We start from the raw sequence: 18,862 nt of genomic DNA, 5'->3' as shown, positions 1-18,862 counted from the left end.
TTAAAAAAAACACTTTTATTCTTATATTTGCATTTACTCTTTTCATTATTATGCATATCTATGTAAAATTTATTTTATTTGAGTAATTTATTTATGTATTTACGACAGGACAAAAACTGTCGCCCCATTTAACAATTAGTGACCAATTCCCATAAAAACAATGTACAGTACAAAAATAATGAAATACAAAGTGAATAATTGAAATAGAAAACGGTTAATTATATAATAATTTTCTACACTATGATTTCAGCTTATTATAATCGTGGCGAAGTAAGTTTGTTATGCTATTGACGTTTTTATGGTATAGCCTGCAGCGATAAATTTGAAGAAACGAGGATTGTCTTGTATGGACGGAAGGATCCTGAAATTAATGTAATGGGATGAAGGACGATTGTTCACAAAATTTGGACTTTTTTTAGCAAGTCCTTTATGGGTTTGGCGTAATTCTCAGTGGAGCGACCGGTTGGTAAGGAGCGGGTGTCCGACGTATTCAGATGAACGAACCAAAAAATTCCCGGAGTTTTTCTACCCATCGATCCTCCCACCAATGGCTGAATAGACAAAATCACTGAACACTGGTAGTTGGTTGTAGGTTCGCGCCTCGCCAGTGAGTTGGCCACCTGGAGTTTTCCGGGTTTCTTTACGTTAGTAACACCTAAACAGGGGCAATTTTCCATGACCTCCCAAGTGGCATCGCCCATGTGTTGCATTGCCGTATACAAATTAACTAACCGGATTCGAGGCCCTTGGTTTCACAGAGCAAAAGGTTACCTACCATCTTTAACCGCTCGACCATCCGGCCACTTCCCAGTCGTAAAAAATATCGGTTAAAACACTTAATAGTATGAGATTCATTTAACTTCTTTGCCATATTCAATACGATTAAAAAATCTCTGATGAAGTGAAGTCCAGGTAAGACTGAGAACTGAATATTTCTGTCCAGATGTAAGTTATTAGGTACATGTAGTGGGTGCTGTTTAAATATTTCTTTAAGTATTTTTGCAATAGTTTATTTTTTTTATTTTTTTTTCCGAGATGGTAAAGTTAAACGTCCATTCAGAAATTGTACTAAAGTTTTAAAATTGTCCATGATATCTGCGTTAGAAGTCGAGTCGCTTCAGAAACTTTTACGAACGGATTAATCTGAATATGTGCCTCGCATTTCGTCTTCTGGTCGAACACGTGGCGGACACCAAAAAACATTCTTAATGGTGGAAAGAGTTTAAAAATCATTTATTTTAGAGACTCTAACCGAGAAATTTGCCAAGTGTTTTGGCAAATGCTGCAAGATAAATCAGAAAATATTACTTTTCGTTTATACATTATAACAAAAAATATTATGCAAATTTTCTCAGGTAAGCATTTAAGGAAATTGTAAGTGTCCGTGCATTTTTTATATTTACGTAAATTTTTAAGATTTCAAATCTTCATAAGAGTTGTGTCATTCAAAGTATCCGAACATCGCTTATTTATTACATTTATTATTTAATTATTTTTCGTGTTTGTCTATTATTTATTACCGATATTAGGATGCTAATTTATTAATAACGCTTCGTATAGAAAATTACAAGTTATTGTTTGTAATTATAATTAATTAATACTTTCTAATATATATTATACAGTACAATACATAAATGAAATCACGCTTCAATTTCTATAACTATAAAATAACATCGTCTTTACTATTTATCCTATGTAATATTAAAATTTTTTTATTAATTTATAATATTGAAATCATTATCCGAATAATCTTATGATTAGTAATTTCAGCAACAGATGAGCTAATAAATGTACAGTACATCGTAAACTTTCTAAACTTTTAATATTCAGTTCGGGTTTATAAAATTTAGTTATTTAATAATAAATATTATTTGATAAACTAACGAAACTAATAAAACAATTTTACGCTTCGTTAACACCAAATTACTTCTCTTATTTATTTTCTTAAGATTAAACTTTAATGTTTTTTTAAATATTTTAGATATGGCAGCATATTCGACGTCCAATAGGTGTTGTCATTGGAATGGTTAGTCAGTTTGTGCTGTTACCTTTATCGGCTTTTGGACTCATTCAAGCTTTTGGTCTAAACGCTCTTCATGGTACAGGTATGCTATTATTGGCATGTTCCCCCGGAGGAGTAACATCTAGTATTTTTACCTACTTTTGTGATGGTGACATCTCCCTCAGGTTCGTTTCTAATTTTTAAGTATTAGATTCGCATCATCGCTTTTTTCGAACTAGTCACGAATATTCATTTATAGTTAAAGCCTAAATATCAATCGCTATTACTAATTCTAATTGAATCTAATGCCGAAATTCGTCAGATTTTTTGATAATAAGATATAAATTTTCTTTAATTAATGTTTATTGCGTTATTTTAATTAATTTTCTGTGCGAAAAAATAAATTGTTTTTCTAATAATTGAAACACAGATTTAGAGTTACATTGAATACAATTTTTTTTTTTTTTTTTTGGCGTGCTTTATAATCGTGAATCCTCTTCGGCAGAAAAGGATGATGTATATAGTTCATCTATAAATATAAACAGTTTGAATTAGCTGAATGACCGTGCTGATAAATATCTATCATCCTATCTCCTTGAGAGATATTTACGTAACGATTAGGCTATGGCTATTACTTTCCCGGCAATTATATACTTGTATAACATAGGGAAAGTATGGCAATCGGTCAAAAAATTAATAATATTTTTACTAAATAATATTTTTACATATTTTGAATCAGGGAACTTTGAAACGTTGAGAAATGCAAAAGAAAGGTTGGGGGTTTTTTCTATATGAATGGACGTGTGTGTAGTTTTCTATAACTATAAAATAACATCGTCTTTACTATTTATCCTATGTAATATTAAATTTTTTTTATTAATTTATAATATTGAAAATCATTATCCGAATAATCTTATAAAGAAGGGGCAGGATTTCGTTCACCCACTTTGAAGCTCAATAACTCTTGTGCGTTTTGTCGAAAATTTCTAAAATTTTCCAGGGAGTTTTGTATTCTAGGAGGATTGATGCTATTAAATTCTGGTGGTTAAAGATTAAGGATGTAGAGAGATAGAGGGGGAATCGTATGTCATATCTCGAGGGAGGTCGGACTTGATTTACTCGTTATTAGCATTTATAATTTTTTAAAAAATTTATCGGAGAGATGAGTTTTATGAAAAAAAATTAAGTGTTTTGCCGTTATATAATAATTAATAATAATAAAGTTTTAAATAAAATCTCATAACAGATGGTGTCACTGTGTGTGACACCATCTATTATGAGATTTTATTAAATTATTTAACATTTTTTGTCTGGAAATTACGCAACTTGTTGCTAGATTTGTTTAAGTTAAGACCGAACGAGACTGCAGGACAAGACTGCAGGACAAAGGACTGCAATTCTGGCTTTGAAAAGATAAAAATATCGGTTTTAAGTGGCAATGAATTTTATGAAAATTCATATAAATTTTACAACTTTTATTAGGTTATTTACTTGTGCTTTTTATGTATACAGTATACAGTAAAGTTAAATGCCACCAAACGATATTGAAAAAAAATATAAATATTAATAAATTAATTATATTTAATTCTTTAAAAAACTGCTTTAGAATTCACACAATCATGAAAAACAAACAAAAAAATTAAAATAGAATAGAATTGAAGACATAAAGAATCAATGTTTAGAATCGTAATATAGAAATCCTACCAAATTTACAATGATTTTATGTTAAAAGGATTTTCTGATATTTAATAAACATTGAAATATATTTATAATTAATTGAATATATAAATTAAAATTTGAAGAGAATAATTAAAAAATTATAAATTTTTAAATAAATCAAAAGAGAATAGAAAACATTTATTACAAATTTGTTCTTTGTGAATTGTTGTAACTTCGCGATTAAAATTAATTAATATACCGTATAACAAGTCAAAATATTAAACTGTATGATCTTAAAATAAATTTAGCCTTTAAAATGTCAAAAATTAATTTAAGACATTATCAAAAAATTTAAGGGTTTTACTTTTCAGTTTGAAAGTTACAATTCATCCATCTATGAGTATTTATCAAAGATTTGATAAGTTTAGTATTTCCTCATACAACTCTAATACACTTAGATGTTAATGGAAAAATAATTAAATGTACTATGCAAAATTCAAATGCTTTTCTTCTATTTAGAAACAGGTATTACCTTGATCAAACCATAATTCCAAAAATGAAATTATAAAAAAGAAAAAAAAAATTATTATGGGTTATTGTTTTTTTTATCATTCAATGACTGTTATTGAAAGTCAAAGATTGCATTCACCTAGTTATTGAGTAAATGGAAGTAATGATTTTGGTTGATAATGAGTTCGTTTACAAAGTTTAATATCACCGAAGGATCGCTCGTTCTATCGTTGACTTCACACTTGAGTTATTTGATAAACAATACCATTCACTAATTTCACCCGAGTAAAACGATTAACCTTTTCGATTTACCCGGAATAGTGTTGGAATTCATCGTCCAGTATATCAGAAAAAATTTCCGGAATGCTCAGTTTTCACGATATTGAGAAGAGAAGTATATTATACGCCAATATATAATTTTTTAATTGAATTTTATAGTAAAGATTTGAATACATCTTTTCAAATCTTTACTATTATTTCTTATCCTTCATCAGTATTGCCTACCATATTCCGGATAATTTGTTCCTAATAAGCAAAACAAAAGAGGAAAACTATAAATGATATTTACGATGCTCTCAAGTATTACAAATAAAATACAAGTTCTTATTTTCTTATAAAATAATGCTAAAACTTTTAAAAATTGAATTAAAATTCTATATAACTAATTGAAATAGTCTGATTATTTTTAGAAATAAGTTAAATTATGATAGCGATTGATATTGAAGCTCCAATTTTTATCAATATTTTGTAATTAATTCGTAAAATGCTGTGTAAATTTAATATTTAATTAATAATTAGCTATATATTATTAGTTAATTTGCTATATTAATATATATATAATTAATAATTAAATTAATACACGAAAATTTTTAAAAGTTATTATGATACTATTTTTTAAAAAATATTTAAATGATAGACAGATCATTAAATTAGAATATGATAAAATTGAAATTTAAAAATTTAATATTATACAATTTTTAACTATTTATATTAATTTAACTTTTTATATAATTAAAAAAATAGACAATTTAAAAAATCCTAAAATATCTGAAATTACGATAGAAATATAACATGGATAATTAAGATAAAGTTTAATGCACTCGTATTTTATTACTATTTTTAATAAACATTTTATATCAGTTGAAGACTTTTATTATTTCAGTAATAAATTGAGTAATAAAAAATAATTACACAATAAAGTTTTTATTGTTATAGTTTATTTTTATCCTTCTATTTTCCTAAGCGTGATATGAAATAAATATATCTATTCGTTATAAAATTGAATATGAGTTAACTGTAGCATATGAAAACATAAATTAAATAGCCTTTAGTATACATGCTTATATTTTTATTTGTTAATAATCAATTATAAAATTTAAATAAGCTTTTTTTCATAAATTGAATAACATTTATATGTGAGTCACGTTACAGAAAAATTTGAGAATAAATATTTAGCGTCAATTCATTCCTAATTACTATACATTTTTTATACTATTGTGTAAATTATTTCTTATGTTTCTTTGAATTTATTTATTTATTTATATATTTTAGCATTACCATGACGGCTTGTTCTACGCTTTTGGCACTGGGCATGATGCCACTGAACGTCTGGATGTATGGTAAAAACCTGACAACCAGAAATATCATTATCCCATATGCTAAAATGGCAATTTCTTTGATTTCGGTGACATCACCCGTAGCATTAGGTCTGCTGGTACATTGGAAATTTCCTAAATTGGCAGCTCATTTAACAAAAGTAATAAAGATTTCAAATTTTGTAATAATTCAACTAAAAAATTTTTAATGTGTTTTATTTTTCAGATCGGTTCTTACGCGGGTATTGCCATAATTGTTATCTGCCAGACTATGGAGGTATTCATCTTTCCTAATATTTTCGATGATGTTCCTTGGCTTCTTTATTTATCTGTAGTGTTGCTACCTATTTTCGGCTTTATATTGGGATACACATCGTCATGGTTATTTCATCAAAAACCAGCTGCCAGAAGAACTATAGCTATTGAATCGAGTGTGCAGAATGTTGGTACATCGTTAACTGTGATTTCACTATCGTTTCCGTTTCAGGTATCGTAAATCTAATAATTTTCAAGCTTATATTTATAAAGAACTCGAAGAAGCTGAAAATTAAAGAAAAATAAATTCATTTATAATGATCTCAAGTATAGTATTATAAAATGAAACAATTGTAATGAAGAAAAATTACCATAGAAATCATAAATTCATTAATCTGACGTCTTCTGAAAAGTGGCCGGTAATTTGGAATTGTCAAAATAATTAGGCATTCTAATGTTTCGCTAATCTGTATTTGTTTGGACATGTGATGCGCTAAAGACCTCTGGCGGAAATACGATATGCGTCATGGATACACATGAATTATTATGAATTTTGATTTTATGCACTAATAGATTCAATAGTATTTTCGCAGGTCTTTCAATAAATCTTAACACTGTGTAGTTGTGCACTATAACATCTTCAGCTTATTAAAAAGCGTGGGTAAACAAATTGGAAGCGTACAGTCATATGCCTTAGTACAAAAATGTACAGCAATGTTTTCAGCGTTCAGATAGCTTATAATTTATGGAATTCTGCAAAACGTCTGATAATTTTTATAATTTTGTGTCATAAGTTAGACCTAGAGTTCTGTGATACAAAATATAACATTATTCCTAAATTTTACAATTATCGTTACGATTATCTTTTAAATGTTCATTATTACGAGGGTTATTTGTTAAGATTTTGATCTCTTAAAACTTTGAATCGAATGTATAAACACGTAGTATCATTTTTAAAAAAGTTAATGTTAAGTAAATTCAAAAATAGCTTTCTCACTTAGTGTCTTCATTGAGACATAGGCTTATAATATCAAAAAATGCCANATTTCACAATTTGTTAAATCTATAACGATTAACAGAATTTCCTAATTATTTTAAGATATACGCTTTACGATATTAGATATTGTTTAAAATGGTGATAACAATATCTAAATTTTTTTAATATTATGCATATTCTTCATTGTTTTTGTGGGTTGAATAGCAGCCGTAATTTGGCTTAGATAATTCAAAATATGAATTAAGTTTAAAGTTAATGTTAAGTAAATTCAAAAATAGCTTTCTCACTTAGTGTCTTCATTGAGACATAGGCTTATAATATCAAAAAATGCCACATAAATTGGGGCATTATTGTATTTAAAATATAATAATAACTTAAAATTGGATTTAACACGTTTTGGAAATAAAACCCTGAAAAATGCAGTGGCGGATCATCGCATAGGCGCAAGAAGTCGTTCTTAGGGTCTCCAAAAGTTAGCAGCTTCAAAATGAGATACATTCTGCGAACCTCCGGGCACAGATATGCCTTCAATTTTCATCTAGACATTTAGAGATTTATTTTTAAGGAAACGATTGATTGATTAGTAGTTTTTATTGCGTAATAAGGTGATTTGATAGCAGTACTTAGTACTAGGGGGTCTCAAAACTCGGTTGCACTCGAGACCTCCAATTGCTTGATCCACCATCAGAAATATGAAAAAATTTTCTTCATTCGCATTTACTAAAAATTTAAAAAAAATAATTCAGCATTGATATCATTGCTCTTTCTAGAACAGCAATGTTATACACTGTAAATATTTACCGTAAAATATTAACTTTTTTAATCCTATTTACGGTTTAGAATTTTAAAAAAGTTAACCGGACACTTTAAACACCTGTATACTTAAACTCGTGATACCGGCATTATTCAGATCCCGTAGATGCCAGATTAAATAAAGTTTTATTGTAATTAATAACTTGATGATTTGTAATATAAAAGCATGAATATACATTATGGCTATATACATAGAAATTAAACGTGATTTCACTATTATTTACTTCTATTTTGTTTTTTATTTATTTATGATTATTCATAATTTATTCATTTATTTATATTATGAAATGAATAATTATAATTTCAAGGAGTGACTTTGATAACACAAGCCTCTTTTTTTGTTTAAATTTCACGCTATGAGTAATCATCGACATCCGTGTGGTGCAGCAGTGAGCTGCAAGTGTACTGTACTGTACGTGGAAAATTGACGTCAGAATATTTTTTTATCCTCTCCTGAAAATGTCCTCGTTTTTATGACATTCGTGAGTGGGAAAATCGTGGAGCAAGAATTAATTTCTTCTCGCTGCTAGGTTCATTTTTCATTAAACTCTTGTATTCCTAGCTATTAATACCCAAATTTATAGCAATACAGTACTAAGCTTGTTGTAAGCTTGCTGTAGCCATGCTTATAAAATGAGACGAGATTGATAACATTGTTTAATGAATTATTGAATATTAAATAAAGTTTTAAGTACCTATAATTTTTGTTTGATATTTTTGTTAGTACGTGTTGTCGGTTTAGTTTTTCTGGCAATCTAATTTTTGTTTCTGGTACTGTGCCGAAATTTGTGGAATTGGCCCGAACTTATAAGCTGGGAATAAGGAAGTATAGAAATTTTTCAGACGAAGTCTCGAAATAGCGTTTGAAAAAGTCATTTACCACAACTTATCATTAAACAAAGCTGCTAAAAAATATAATATCTCCTATAGGACACTACATAATCATTATAAAGTTTTAAATCGTAAAAGAACTAAGAGACAACGAGTTTTCACCGCTGATAAAGAAATGACAATTAGGTTGTAAATGCACCTGCCATTTGCAGTGATTGTGGCACGTCAATTGTCATGCAGGATCTTCAAATGATCACAAAGAGCTTTCTGAATCGCCACGGAAGTAGAATTAATAAACTCAAAAATAACATGCGAAATATCAAAAGCTGCGAATTGCTATTTCTGTATATACAATTATCAATTTCATTCCAAAGAGAAAAATTATCGATGGTTTCTTTTCTGCCTGATCAAAAATGACAGGAGCTAGAATTATAACATATACGATTGTGTTTACTAGTTTTATGCTATTTGCAGACAGCTATCAAAAGTATCCCAAACCCACTGTAAGATTGATAACACTCTATTTACTTAATTCTTTCTTAATCTTTATTTATTTAAAATCTCTTTCTCATTTTGTAGTGGAGAAACAGAGTTTTATATAGATATAAAAACAATTGATATTACTTTGAAGATAACTGCTTTAAAAAATTCTAAATTGAATTATTAAGCATTTGTTAATCTTATCGCGTTTGACGTTACTTGAGTCCATGATAAATGAACTTTTTTTCCTTTTAGTGATAAACAGTAATTCAGTACTTAGACAACTGTATGAAAATAATCATTCACAAAGTTATTTTCAATGTAATCTACAGTATAACGATTTCACAATTTGTTAAATCTATAACGATTAACAGAATTTCCTAATTATTTTAAGATATACGCTTTACGATATTAGATATTGTTTAAAATGGTGATAACAATATCTAAATTTTTTTAATATTATGCATATTCTTCATTGTTTTTGTGGGTTGAATAGCAGCCGTAATTTGGCTTAGATAATTCAGAATATGAATTAAGTCTATTCTCTGATTTGATTGCTTTTTGTGCTTTTAGTTTAAGATTCTGTAATTATACTATACATAGACTATAATTATATGGAACCTATTATTGATACAAAATTACTTAATAACTAATCTTGGTTTTATATCCACGGTGCTCTACTTTGTTAAAATCTTTTAAAAATTAACTTTTTTCGATAATTTTGTTAAATTTCAATTTAAAAATCATAAGCTTATTATACAGAGTTTAGGGAAAGGTTAAGAAAATTTCAAAACACTAAATTTATGTTAAAAGAAAAGACTTAATCAATTTTATTTCACATCTACTAAAATTCTAAACATTAACAGACTCTTTTTAAATATAGTGAAACCCCGATTTTGTTAAATATTTTGGAACTCCGGTTGTGGAACCCCGATAAATGTTTACGGAATCTCATCATCATATGATTCAGTTTATTATAAATTCATTTTATAATAAACTGATTTAGATTTACTATATTCTTATCCTTACGATAATAACACAGTAAATCTAATTAAAAATGACATACAGTCGACCCCCTATAACACTGTTGATAATTCCGTTTTATATGAATTCCATGTTGTACGAGTCACTTAGATTTTACAAATACGTGTGCCGGGCTGTGAACGTATTTGTAAAATCTAAGTGACTCGTACAACATGGAATTCATATAAAACGGAATTATCAACAGTGTTATAGGGGGGTCGACTGTACAGAGTTTTCATAAAGTCCATGTACACTGTCAAATATTAATACTTTTGGAATATATAGTTAACACGAATCAAGTTATACATGATCTGTAAAAAGCTGTATTATATAGTATATATATATTTTTTTCTAATTATTCTTTTTGTAAAGAACCGTACGGAATATAAACGATTCAGAATACTTTTAAAATTAACTAAGAAAATAAATTATTTTAAAATATCATATTTCATGTTACATTGCATTCATTCTGTGAAAATAGGCCTATTTCGAGAAATAAAGTTTCCAGATGATTATTTTCAAATGTGATAAAGTCTGAATCGTGCGTATGATTCTGATTGATTAATAATTAAGTCGCAAATAATCGGAAGTTAAACTCTATAAACAATATTGTAAATTATTTAATATTATTTTTTTCAGATACAAAGAAGCGTATTATTATTTCCTTGGCTGTACGCATTTTCCATGTCGGCCATTTGCGTGGTGATTGCAATTTTATATAAAGTATACATCAAAGTATTTAATGAAAGAAAGATCGATGTAACAGGTAAGAGAGATTTTACTGGTTTTTTCTTAATATTTAAGTGGAAAATTGCAAAATAAAAACACATTTCCAAACAATTACATAAAATATTTAATAAATGATATACAATAATTTTTTATCAAAATGATTTTTTGACGAATGTAGATAGACATTTTGATGATATGAAACCGTGCTTTACAATTTGTTTATGCTTCTAACAAAATAAAGTGATATAAATTAAGACACTTGGCGGGTTTTCTCAACTAAATAAAGATGAGAAAACCCGCCAAGTGTCTTAATTTATACCACTTTATTGTGTTAGAAGCGTAGATAGACATTGTCACGCATTGAATTGCATTGAACCACTTCTTATTTGTTTATTTAAACCACATACCGTTTTGTTCCTATAATTATCAGAAATTTATCTTGAAACATCTCATTTTCACTTTAATTATTTTTAAAACATATAAAAAATATATAATACATATATATTTTGTATATAATTAAGTAACAGAGTGGGGCGCCAGATTCTCTTTCTAGGAGACACGAAGAAATGATTAACATCATTGTTTCTTTTTTGAGATAATCCCGCATATAGCATAATAATTACAGTACATACTCACAACTTTTCTGTCTACATTAACATTATAATATTGTAAATTATCATTATGATTCTAAGTACAGTATAGTCATTATATCATCAAAATTTGATTTTATTTAGTTGTATGTGCTATCTTATTTTAATCTTCTTTGAAAAACTGAATCTGTAGGCCTGCTATCCAAAATGAAATTCCTAAAAAAATTATAGCTTTGTAAGTTTTTATGAAGTGTGTAGATGGGTACGAGAAGTTTCTATAAATATAGAGGTGCCTCTTAAAAATATATATTTATTAATACAATCAATTATTTATTGTGACATCGTCACAATGCCGGGTTGCAGTTTTTAATCATATTTTTAATTTATTTAATTTAAAATATATACTGTACTCTCCATTTCAAATTAGTGGTGTCTTGCCCTTGTACATCATACTTTTTCTGTTAACAATAAAGTCGTGCCGGTCATCTATCTAACTCCTTTCAGGGGAAAAATTTCAATTGAAATAACTCTTGTACAAACCGGAAGTTCGTATATAGTTAATGGCCTGCCCTAAGCTTTCAATATTCGGTCTCGACTTTTATGTATCTCGATATTAAAGAAGGACAAACAATAGACGGACGACAGTGGGAATTTATACATCTACATTTTTCTTCAAATTGCAGCCCAATAAATACAGATTGTTTTACATAATGCTTTATGGGTAATGATACAAGAAAGAATATACAACGAAAAAAAGCTCATATTATTAACAAGAGAAACGTTTTAGGAAAATTATAAGCATGTTTAGCCATTATTTTCTAGTATATAGAAAAAAAAAATTATTATTTTATATTTAAATCGCACAGTTTATTTAATATTTTCTGTTGAATATTCGCAGTTTCTAGTTATATATTTAATGATTAAGAACGTAATTATATTCCGATATCCATATAATAAGTAAAAGCCAGCAAAGGAATCGTTTACCGAACAAATATAAATTATCGTATTTGGATTTCGGATTAAGTGAATGCCATTTGGTAAGGACAAATATTTTTACTAATCTTTTAATATTGAAAAAAATAAATTCTGACACGTGTTTTTAAGATAAAATTCAATATGAATAATTAACTATTTTTTTTTATTACTATAATAAGGTAAAAATCGTTTCCTTCGGGATATTTCATATTGGTAACAAATACTGTATGACAAACGGGAAATTGGATTTTCCTTTTCCGATTCGATAAAATTACAGTACTAATATAGATATTATTTCTATTTTTATTTTTATTATTAATAATACAAACGAAAATACTTTGTAGCAAGAAAAAATGAAACGTTAATCCATTTCAATCTTTAAATATGATAATGCATTTTGAATTACTTTACCTTTCTTGTGCTAATATGCATTACAGTCGACCCCCCTATAACACTGTTGATAATTCCGTTTTATATGAATTCCATGTTGTACGAGTCACTTAAATTTTACAAATACGTGTGCCGGGCTGTGAACGGCTCACGTATTTGTAAAATGGATACTTTTTGTAATCATTAATGCTTTAAAAAAAGTGTTAATTTTAAGAATTTTTAATAAAATTACATTAATTGACTTTATTCATAATCAATGAATGAAATTACCTTTCACAAACTTAATTAACTTTCATTGTTTTCTTAATAAATTTTGAACTGTTCATTTCCTATCATTTAATTAACAAATGTTTTATTAATTGCGAAAATATATTTATCGTTTTAAAATTTAATTTACTTTATTGCCTTGTCCAACTTCTCGTGCATTTTATATCATATTTAGGTCATTGATGTTTTACATAGTTAATCTTAAATATAATTATTTGTTAAGGCGTTCACTTAATTTAATTTAATTTTAATTTATTTTTTTAGAAAAACTTGATTTATAATTTATTTGCTGTCGTTGTTTAATAACAATTTATTATTATTAGCTAAAATTATGTCTACAGTAAAATAAACAAATTAGTACAAATATTGATTATCTTGCTATTTTAGTTTCTTGTTTATTTAAAATTTCTGTCAAAATATTATAATTTCGAATGTTTCAGATATTTTAAATTCTATGAAATAAACTAATATTTTGCCATTTGTTTTCCCTTTAACAGGCTATAAAACTTCGATTACTTTTAATTAATTAATATCATAATTGATATCATATATTTACATATTTTTAGTTTTCATATATTTATGATGCAATTATTTTTGAGCGTAATAGTGATCCTAGGTTTCTAATAACCATCATTTAGAATGTATTATGTAAAATAAACATACTTTTTGATGCCATATCATAAAAAGTTCGATAAAAGAGACTTCAGGTCAAGTTCTAGGTTTCCATATTACACATCCAATCTCAGATTTCTTATAGGAGATTGCATATTTAATTAAATCGTATATAAAAGCAAATCCTTCAAACAATTGTGTTATTTATTTTAATATCAATCATATTACATTTTGATTTATCTGGTAATTGGTTGCCAAAAGCTCTTTATAAAAAAGTAGACTACTATTTTTTTTTTCTTGTAGTTTGATTTCAGATCCTGACAATAGCTGCCAGAAGCTGCAATGTCTGCACCGACTCTTACTTGATAAATTCTTTAAAGCATTTAGGCCTAATAAAATTTATTATATGACACTAAGAGAAGCTTTTTTCAAGCACGCTCTGAGTTCGGCCAGGCTCACAATGGGCGGCCGAGTGGTGAGGAACAGGATCAAATCCATCCCAGATTTTCGATTCGCTCGAATTCAACCTCTTGTCCCCCAGAGTGTAGGTTGACGACTTAACTGCCTTGGCCATTCGGCCGGCTAACTCTGGGCCATTAAGAGTTTTATATTATAACAATTATAGTCATGCAAGTAGTGAGGGTCGGAGTCCGACATGTTCGAGACGGGACCCAGAGAGCGGCAGACTGACATCTTTATGGCCTTTGTTACCCGACCATCATTTGTACTTTCCTAATTTTATTGAATGTTTGTTTTATTTTATTTCTGTTTTATTGTAGGGCCGTCCTAATGCATTTAAGTTTCCTGGCTAACAGTATCAGTCGTGCATTTGCATAATTAAAACAAAAAATGCATTTTTATTTTTACATCAGAATACTGGCATAAATTATACAGAATTCTGGCAATAGGATTGAAAAGTGAATTCATTTACAATGTAATAAAATTGTAAAAGACAATTTCGTCAGTGAAAAATAAAAAAAAAAAAACATTTGTGAAATGGCGGCGCTGACTCCCTAGGACTGCAACCCCATTAGCCCAATTTATTCGTCACTGACAATGGCCGAATGGATAAAATCACTGGACCATTTAGTAAGTACAGTATAGATTTCTCCATGCACTGAACACTGATAGTGTTCGCCACTCATCATCGGCCTGGCTTCATGTGGCCAGCCGTTGGTGAGTGGTGAAAAGCCATTATCACTTGACAATGATTAAATTATCCCTTCTCACCTGTTGAGAGAAAGTGTGAAAATAATTTCATCGACTACAAACAGGTTAATTCGTTTCGTCTATCAAGAAGTTATCGATTATCTTGCAATATTTTACAAACTAACAAATGAATCATCTAGCGTAAAGCCCTCATTGGGCGATTCTATGTCGATATCTCTTAAAGACAACATTGAAAATAATTATTGAAAGAAACCAATTCGCTTTCTCCCAAAACTAATTTCGGTATCAGAAAACAGTGTTATTTTTTATTAAGATGAAGTGTATACTTGAAAACTTAATTTAACGCAAATGAAATATAATATTTCCATAATTATCGAATGTTTTAAATAATTAAATACTTATATATTTTCATCGAGTAAATGACGACGAAGTCCCGCAATTGAAGCGATAATCTTTTATTTATTTTTAAATTAATTGTATAAAGTATTTTACGTTGTTTAAAATCTTTTACAATATCAAACTAATGTTTAAACGCATTCAAAGTTTTGAAAGAATTTATTGAACAATTATGAATAATGTAAATTAAGTTATATGGAAATATAAATTAGACAATATTATCTATTAAAACCTAAATGTTTTCTCTTAATCAATCATTCGGAAGAAAAACGAATGATTTAGGGCAGTCAATAATAAAAATTTTTTAAAAATTGGTAGCATCTAAAAAATTAGAACTGTCATTAGCGTTACCTCGATAAATAGCGCGAATTAGCACAATGCAATTAATTAACTTGCACAATAAAAAACTGAATTTGCAGGAAATGTTATCAACTTGAACTTTTTTGTTTTTTACATGCATCTTTTGGGGATTCTGGAAAATTTTATTTACTTTAGAAATAAACAAAATATCTCACAATGTTACAAGTGACTTTACACGTTACAAACACCTGACTTCGTTACAAGTCGTTATCAAATCTGTCAAGCGATAAAGCATTGTTTTGTTGAATTAGGCTTTTCCTGTCAGGTGTCAACTGTTGTCAAGTTTTTTCTCAGTTATATTAAATTGTTTTGAAACTCACTGAATTTGTAATTTTATTGTGCATTTATTAATTAAAAGAATACGTTAAGTGTAATGCACTTCGGAACAGTATTCAATGAAATGTATTTCAATAAAGTTGGGGGAAAGACGGGATAGTTAAGGAACATTTGTTTTTTTATAATTAACACTTTAAATCAGGGAAAAACTTTGTCTGTCATTGAATGTCCAAACTACACAACGAAAAATTCAATGTATTAATTTTTTTTTCTTCTTTTTACGTTTATGAAATTGTGTCAAATACTCCATCTTGTCACATTACCCCTTTAGGGATCCCCTTTGTGTTAGGACCCTTTCAGAAGTTTTCGTAAGCAGACTGACCTAGATATGTTGGGCCTCATTCCTCGTTCTTATAGGCATAGATAAAGATCCTCCTAAGAAAGAAGAAATAAAAAAAAAGAGTTCCTTTCTTTTACAAATTTATTGCTTTTATTGGATATCAAAAGTTAAAACAGATAACGACATCAAGTTATCATTGACGAATTACAATACAAGAATGAAAATTCTTATATAATGATAATTTTTAAAAATAATTGTCAGGATGTTATTATTATTATAATACTAACTAATAAAATATGTTGTATTGAAGAATATTTAAAATATAATCATTTGAAAATAGGCATTCTAAAATCAGCTTCACAATCAGGTTTAAACAGATTGTTTAAGATAGAAAGAACAGATAGAAACTTCGTATCTATTTTAAAAATAAGTATAAAGTTTCATATAAAAATACGAATCTTTTATTCCTTGAAAATTTGATTGATTGAGTAGATTAATTATGCAAAATGTATCTAAAATAAATTGTATAGTCGTTTTCATATTTATTTATTGTAGACGATTCTGGTACAGGAAAAAATTTGGCTAATAGAAATATATGTAAACACCGATTCAAATTACTTACGAAAAACTTCATATCATGTATAGACAATTAACTTTCTACAGTTATCTGATTCAATTTTATTCCAAATAACTACATTCATTTTCCAAAATTCTTTATCATCGATAGTATTGTATCAAAATTTACAAACCATTATGTCATTTAATTGTTAATTGGATTAAGATTAAGCGTTTAAAATAGTCAAACTAAAACATTTCTTTTACGGTCCTTTATAAAGTAAACAAATAGTTTTCCTTCACAAGCAAGTGGAGAAATAAAGCTTGTTTTGTCAATTGAGTTAATCTAATGTAGACAATAGATATTGTTCAAATATCTTTTACACAAATATGTTTTATCTTTATATACAGACATATCTTAACAATAAGAAATCCATTGGTTTAGAGAAGGTAATCTCTTTGTTTCGACGTTCTGTTGCCTCGATTATCATCAAAACTCCTTCTTTTAAATGTCAATATTAGATCCATTGATAATTATCTGATCTGGAGCAGTTTATTTATCTTTGTCTGTCATATAGATTTTCTAATTATTTATTGTTCAGTTCCTGTACTTTTCGGTTTATTCCAATGTTGTTCTTTCGTTTAATTGTAATTGAAGTATTATTTTATTGTTTTTTGGAAAACAATACTTTAATCAAGAATAAACAAAAGATTTTCATTCAGCTTTTAAATTTCTGATTGTTTGCTTGGATTGTATTTTATTTTCAATGTTTTTTTTACGTTCTTAGTTGTATCATTACGATTACTTATTTTGAATTCTCGGCAGAATCAGCCTTAACCTATTTTTCATTCTAGACAACACAAATCTGTAGTCCCCAACTTTGGTCTGACCTAACAAAGCCTAAAACCAATCTGCCATTAATTAAGTATGAGCACATCGTTTTCCATATTTATAGTAAACTATTTTTTTTTTAAATAAAAGCTAAACAATCATAAAATATATGTACTTTTACATTTTGCTACCGCAGGCATGTGCCTAAAAAAATAAGCCTGTTCTGCTTCTCAGATGTCTGAGCTTGCTGAAAACATACTTAGAATATTTTACTGAGCCTTTTAATATCTTTAAAACAGTTTATTAATTTAATTTATTTTGTACACGAATCATTTAAGAGATGAAAACTAATATACAATTATCAATATATTTACATTAATTTTTTTGTTTGATAAACTTTCACCCTATGTAAAATTGATAATTAATTGAACGTAAACAAGATTTTAAGAAATAAATTGATTAAATATATAGATTGTAAGTATTATTAATTATTAAAAGGTATAATATTCTATTTAATTTACAAAGATGTAATTTTTATTTGTTTCTTTGATTCAGATGTCTCCAAAGAACAGCCAGCGAAAGAGCATGATAATAAAGCATTTACTCACGACGACCCCACAAATAAAACTTTAGAAGGTTATCAAGTACAGAAATGACCTCCATAAAAATTCTGATGCGACTTTCATTTATATATAAAATATTTTAACTTCGTTTTAAGTAGTTTAAAGCGGCATAAAAGTTGCGATAAGTCGTAAAAAGAAGCATTATGAAAAGTATAAATGATAACTTTAAGATATTTTTCTAAGATTTTTGTATTGACCTTGTCCTCTATATTAAACTGTACATAAGTAAAACTATTTAATTACATCAGCATCATTATCGACAGTTCCAAAAATTGTTTTGAAATTAAAATCTCGGCGTAACAATCAAAAATATTAATAAATCCTATAAAATTTTAATTACAAAAAATTATTTAAACACTAAACTAGTTTACATATAACATATGAACATAGTAATTTAACATATTTGGACTGAACATAACTCACTTTTTACATAATTTATACATTATTCTACATTATATATAGGCTATATATATTTAATTAAAAACTATAATTCTTAATTCGAAAAACTTTTATTAGTAAAAAATTAAATTTAAATATGACTTTTATGTTAAAAGTAAATTATCGAAATTAAAAAATTAAGAT

General features: G+C 27.6%; 1 protein-coding gene across 6 annotated transcripts in view; it reads left to right on the top strand.

Annotated features, from left to right (window-relative positions):
* Positions 1-18,750, top strand: part of LOC111626933 (ileal sodium/bile acid cotransporter-like) — a 24,901-nt gene extending 6,151 nt beyond the window's left edge. For 2 of the 6 annotated variants that reach the window (XM_023370463.1, XM_023370468.1), the window contains exons 2-6: positions 1,982-2,187; positions 5,723-5,927; positions 5,993-6,253; positions 10,805-10,931; positions 18,213-18,750. In XM_023370463.1, the coding sequence (XP_023226231.1) occupies positions 1,982-2,187; positions 5,723-5,927; positions 5,993-6,253; positions 10,805-10,931; positions 18,213-18,313 (900 nt within the window). In that variant the 3' untranslated portion in view covers positions 18,314-18,750. Of the gene's footprint in view, positions 1-404; positions 1,356-1,981; positions 2,188-5,722; positions 5,928-5,992; positions 6,254-10,804; positions 10,932-18,212 lie in introns of those variants that run through there. The other 4 variants (XM_023370466.1, XM_023370467.1, XM_023370465.1 and 1 more) reach the window with 4 other exon arrangements.
* The last annotated feature ends 112 nt before the right edge of the window (positions 18,751-18,862 follow it).

Source organism: Centruroides sculpturatus, unplaced genomic scaffold, assembly GCF_000671375.1.
Source record: "Centruroides sculpturatus isolate CEXI.00-Female unplaced genomic scaffold, Cexi_2.0 scaffold164, whole genome shotgun sequence".
Lineage (NCBI taxonomy): Eukaryota > Metazoa > Arthropoda > Arachnida > Scorpiones > Buthidae > Centruroides > Centruroides sculpturatus.
This window is presented reverse-complemented; position numbering and strand designations above follow the sequence as displayed.